The sequence below is a fragment of the Rhynchophorus ferrugineus genome, unplaced genomic scaffold (genome assembly GCF_030347505.1).
Source record: "Rhynchophorus ferrugineus isolate W39M unplaced genomic scaffold, kcgeb_rfMv2 rfM11, whole genome shotgun sequence".
NCBI lineage: Eukaryota > Metazoa > Arthropoda > Insecta > Coleoptera > Curculionidae > Rhynchophorus > Rhynchophorus ferrugineus.
In genome coordinates this window covers 25,329,590-25,335,133 of record NW_027472590.1, presented here as the reverse complement: position 1 = coordinate 25,335,133, position 5,544 = coordinate 25,329,590, and the positions used below count along the sequence as shown (strand labels likewise).

The 5,544-nt window shown below is 33.6% G+C and overlaps 1 protein-coding gene across 1 annotated transcript; it reads left to right on the top strand.

The window, feature by feature from the left end:
- The first annotated feature begins 1,056 nt into the window (after positions 1-1,056).
- LOC143204427 (fork head domain transcription factor slp2) lies at positions 1,057-4,479 on the top strand. Its single transcript, XM_076416958.1, has 3 exons — positions 1,057-1,467; positions 3,497-3,702; positions 3,761-4,479. The coding sequence occupies exons 1-3, from the start codon at positions 1,194-1,196 to the stop codon at positions 4,331-4,333; spliced, it is 1,053 nt and encodes a 350-aa protein (XP_076273073.1). The 5' UTR covers positions 1,057-1,193; the 3' UTR covers positions 4,334-4,479.
- The last annotated feature ends 1,065 nt before the right edge of the window (positions 4,480-5,544 follow it).

Below are 5,544 nucleotides of genomic sequence, written 5' to 3'. Positions count from 1 at the left end.
GAATGCCCAAGAATATGGAATTGGTGAAGATTACTGTATACCGCAAACAACACTGGTCATGTCTGATCACCAGTACATTCTGATTGTTGTTTCTTGAGTCCCTATGTGTCACATTAGTTTTTGATTTAAAAACGCTGACATTATTTGTACGTCCAATAGTCGACAACGAGATTGGAAGGGTTGCCAAGAAGGTTGGCGTTCTAACCGCATACCCGTATCACCACTAATATTGGTAAAAATACGCGTGGATTACTTAAACTTAGTTATGAAACGAATAGAAATTTGAAAACATAATATATTTTAGGGTTTCCGTCAGTTTAAAATAAGTTCAGAAAATAATAAAACAAAAATGGCATTTTCTCAAATTTCTTTCATCGTTAAGAAAGATAATTTTCAAAAAAAAACTTACATTCACCAGAAAACGCAATTTCAACAGTTCCATATATTGAGGATGATGAGCTCCATCAAGTTATTTTAGATTAATTCATAAAAATGTCAGAATAGTAATATCCCATCTATCGGCTGTTGGAAAATAACGAGAACTTATATCACAGAAAGGTGTAAAACGACTTCTTCCTGATTTTAAATTAGTTATTAGCGATGATATAACTACAAAATATCGGTATAAATTAAATATATTCCGAATCAGTTCGCTCTCGAAATAGTCCGTGTCTTTTTTTGGAGTACGGGGCAATCCCCTCGCCCCTCGCCCCCGATATCGATTCAATCATCATCATTTACGGACCTCCGCCGCCCGTTCTAATGGAGAGGAGTGGGATAGGCAGGAGAAAAAGACAACCGAAAGCAAATAAACAAGCAAACGGCGTTGGCGCATTTCTCGCAAAGCCCTGTCGAGCCTTTTTGTTTCAATCCTCAAATGCCCTCCTTCTACCATCTCTTAATCGTCGTAGTACAACAAACAGTCGAAGCGAGCCGTCACCAGACCACACCCAGTCCGTATCGGCAAACAAGCCGGAGGCCGGCTTCGCGGCTCCCTGATTGGCCGCCGGTCCCCTACGAGGCGTTCGAACCAAAGTTATAAAAGAGCGTCGAGCGGAACGGACCCTGATGGGCGATCGTGTTGGGGACGTGGGGTCGTGACGCGCTAACAGACCACAGACGAGCGACTCAGCAGAGACGACAACAGCGATTTCATCCACGATATCCGGCGTCGCGGCTATGTGCTGGTGAATATGGTGGTGTTGGACAAGTGGCAAAACGAGTGCGTGATGTCGAATACACCGCTGAAATCGTTCACCATCAATTCTATATTACCGGAGACTTTGCTCGACAGAAGAAGCGTCACTTCCGAGGACGAAGAGGACGCGGAACGCCAGGAGGAACTGTCGGAAACGGAGGTCGCTGATGTGAGTGATTGTGATTCGGACTTGGACGTAACCGGTACGGGAACACCACCATTGGATTGTTCCAGTCAATCTAACGAAGAAAAACATGAGAACGGCGAAGGTACGTTGTAAAACAAGATCAAAAACAACACTGAAACGTATAATCTTTCCTAAATTTAATAATTCTTGTCACTCGTTTATTAAAAACCCTTTTATAAGCATTTACTCATATTTATTTTATATTCTAAAGGTATAATAACTTAAATTTCTCTAAAATATTCATCTTGTTTCTTTATATATTTCATTTTCATACTTTGATATATTAGACCGATAGTGAGTAGACACGTTACTTTAATGAACAATTATTATTGTTCGATTATCTGATTATCTTCAAGAAATTAAATAGAATTCGTACTAAATTTAATTAGAAATAAAGGTATTAATTAATGTAAGGTTATAACAAAACAAAAATTAAATCACAATACCTTATTTGTTATATTATTTTGCAGCGTATTAGCTCAATATATTGTTCATTATTGGTTTTTAAACTATAGAACAGTATTAATATTAAATTTGATTAGAAATTGATCTTTCATTGAACTAAAATAATTTAAATCATAGTAACAGTGGTACATATTTATATTATTTATATTTTATAACATTATAGATAAATATATTATTCATTAAATCTTTTAAAAAAATGGAAAAGGATTCATACTAAATTTGTGTAGAAAAAATCTTATATTTTCATTAAAATAATTAAATCACAATACCCTATTTCTTATATTATTTTGCAGTATATTAGCTCAACAAATTGTTCATTATTCCTTTTTAAAATATAGAACCGTATTCATATTAACTTTGATTAGAAATTGATCTTTCATAGAACTAAAATAATTTAAATCATAGTAACAGCTGTACATATTTATATTATTCTACTATTTTATAGCATTATAGATCAATATATTATTCATTATATCTTTTAAAATGGAAAAGGATTCATACTAAATTTGTGTAGAAAAACATATGATATTATCATTAAAAAGATTAAATCGCAATAACCACGGTACTTATTTATATTATAGTTATTATTTTGTATTATATTAGATCTATACATTACTCATTATTACTTTAAAAAAATGGATCTTTCATAAAATATAATTTAAATGATAATAACCACGGTATTTATTTGTATTATTTTATAACTTATTACAGCGTATATATATGAAATTTGACTAGCAGTATATTGATAGAATAGCCAAGGTTATTTATTTATATTATTTTTCTATTATGTTTCTATTATGTTATACATTTAAAATAGTGGAAAAGTATTTATATTAAATTTGGCGGAAATTGTTCTGATATTTTCATAAAATTAAAATAATTGAAATCAAAATAACCACGGCGGTTACTTATATAATTGTTTTAAAAAACGGAACAGTATTCTTACTAAATTTGGCTACAAAGAAGTCTCATATTTTTATAAAACAAAAACAACTTGAATTATAATACCGTGATTATCTATTTACATTATTGTTCTATTATTTTATAGCATATCAGCTTAATATATTATTCACTATTGCTTTAAAAAATTGAACAGTGGTCATATTAAATTTGGCTATAAAGATATTTTATATAACATTCATATTTATTTTTCATAATAATATAATCAAATCATTCAAATGAATATATTCTTGTAACTCGTGTTATTGCATTTCTGTTTTTATTCCTATATGAACTACAACTATAAGCAATTTGATGAATTGTTAATCAATCATAATAAATTACTTAATGATAAAGAAACAATGAAGAATAAAATAAAGTACTTCTAGCTAGCTAATTAAAAATATTATCAATATATATTATTTCTACTGTGTTTTCATGATTACATTTCTAAATCTTCACCAATATGATACTACCGACTAGCGAGTGACCAACTTATAATTCATCCCAAAAGACATCCGGTCTTAGCCAGCCTGGTTACTGGCGTGACTGGGATCATTTTCCTTGTCGGATTTTGCACTCTTGCCACATTCATATTTGCAACAAATGTACTAAATAAAATATACAATATATAATACTTAACGTTAAACAATTTATGAACTTTGGCAAGTTGATAGTAAAACATTAATTGTAATTATTATTTTCAGACAAAGAGAAAAAAACTAACGATAAACCACCGTACAGTTACAACGCTTTAATTATGATGGCTATTAGAAATAGTCCGGAAAAACGATTGACACTGAATGGTATTTACGAATACATCATGAGGAATTTTCCATATTATCGGGAAAACAAGCAGGGATGGCAGAACTCCATCAGACATAATCTCAGCTTGAATAAATGTTTCGTGAAGGTAATCTCGTTGACATCGTCAACTTGAACGGTTGTTAATTGTTGTCGTTTGTTTCCAGGTGCCTCGACATTACGACGATCCTGGTAAAGGCAACTACTGGATGTTAGATCCTTCCGCGGATGATGTCTTCATCGGGGGTTCCACGGGGAAACTACGACGAAGGTCCACGGCGGCCTCCAGGAGTCGGTTGGCGGCCTTCAAGAGGACGTTGTCCATGTATCCCCCGATTCCCGGTTGTTACTCGCCGTTTTATCCAACCTCTCCAGCTCTGCTAGCTGCGTACTCTCGTTATAATCCATATCTTCACGGTGCACTACCTCGACCGAATTTCCCGGGTCAACCACCCTACTCCATGGATAAATCCATGAGTGCTTCCGCTCCAGAACTGTCGAACATGTCGCCGATATTCCGTCCTTCACTACTACAGATGTACAACAACCTGCGATTGGCATCTCCGTTGGAATATCCTCTCCAACTACCTTTAGTCAACCTGGCATATCAAAGAATGCAGAGTCTATCGCTACCCGGGGCTTCGCCACCGGAATCGGGACCACCTCAACCGTCCACCGGGCCCCTACCACCACCGGAAGGTCTACTGAAACCCGTGACAGTGATAACCAGAAACAATTGAGCATACGTTGTTGTATTTTGTACATAGATATACATATATGGAACGCTTGGTGTATTGTTCTTAAACCAAACACGAGAAATCCGACGGTATTCTCTAGTGAAATTGTATGTAGCACAAAAACGATTATTTATTTATGTTTATTTGTATATAGTTAGGGTATTGTACATAATCCACGTAGAACTGAGACATAAACGAAATGAAAACAACGCCTCTTGCTTCAAAACAAATAGTACCTTGTTGTCGGTCCTGTGATGTATATATACATATGCTAATTAGATTAGTATGTAATTGATCTTATTTTAAATAATTAAATTTATTACGAAAAATTATATGTCGTGTGTTTTTTTTAACAATCAAACTTTTTGTGGTTTCACAAAAAAATGACTCACGAAAAAGAAAGGAATATTTTATTTCGGTACCGTTTTGACGTCATTCGGTACATTATTTTGGTTTCTTGTTGTGGTAAATAAATCAATAATATTTAGGACGATACTCTAGTCTAGAGGTATGAATTTCAGGAATATCTTCTAAGGAATATATTATATTTTTTAGAAGATCGTATAAAGAAAATCGGTTTAGTAGAACCTCCATCATCCCAAAAAAAGTAGCTTCTAGCTAAGCACTTTGAGCACTAAAATAGCCATATTTTCTAAAATAATTTAGATTTTGAAAAATCCTCTAAAAAATGACTAGAATAAGAACACCCCTTTAGAAACTTGTTCTAAAAACAAACATGTATCTTCTAGATATATGACAAATGAAGATAACGAGTTGGGAAAAAAGTAATTTCGATATACTTCATGCTTTTTAAAGCGTTTTTTTTTAAATATATATATTGTCAATATTAATCAATGGGATAAGTGTCATTTTGATCGATGACCTTCTGCCGAAAACCATAATTTTGATGTAGGTTATAGATCTTCTAAGATTTCTGGACACTTTTTAAACCAAGCTTCATACCATTAAGGGTGACAGTCTGATGGGACAAAACCTGGACTATACTGAGGACATATCAAAACTTCCCAGCTAATCTCTCTCCAATTTTGGTAGCTTCAATTTAAATACTGCTTCAGTCGCTTTGGCTGTTGACAGTAGAAAATCGAATTCATGATTAGCGATAACTCCATTGCTGAAAAAAATAATTTCTAATCTCACCAAACCCTTGACATCACCTTTCTTGGCATCTATGTGGGTTTAGCAACCATTTGTGA

What these genes read in the sequence shown, in the direction of transcription:
- LOC143204427 (XM_076416958.1), top strand. Translation starts at nt 1,194, where the DNA reads ATGGTGGTGTTGGACAAGTGGCAAAACGAGTGCGTGATGTCGAATACA. An exon ending in AAAACATGAGAACGGCGAAG is followed by an intron (nt 1,468 to 3,496) that starts GTACGTTGTAAA and finishes TATTATTTTCAG; the next exon opens with ACAAAGAGAAAAAAACTAAC. An exon ending in TGAATAAATGTTTCGTGAAG is followed by an intron (nt 3,703 to 3,760) that starts GTAATCTCGTTG and finishes GTTTGTTTCCAG; the next exon opens with GTGCCTCGACATTACGACGA.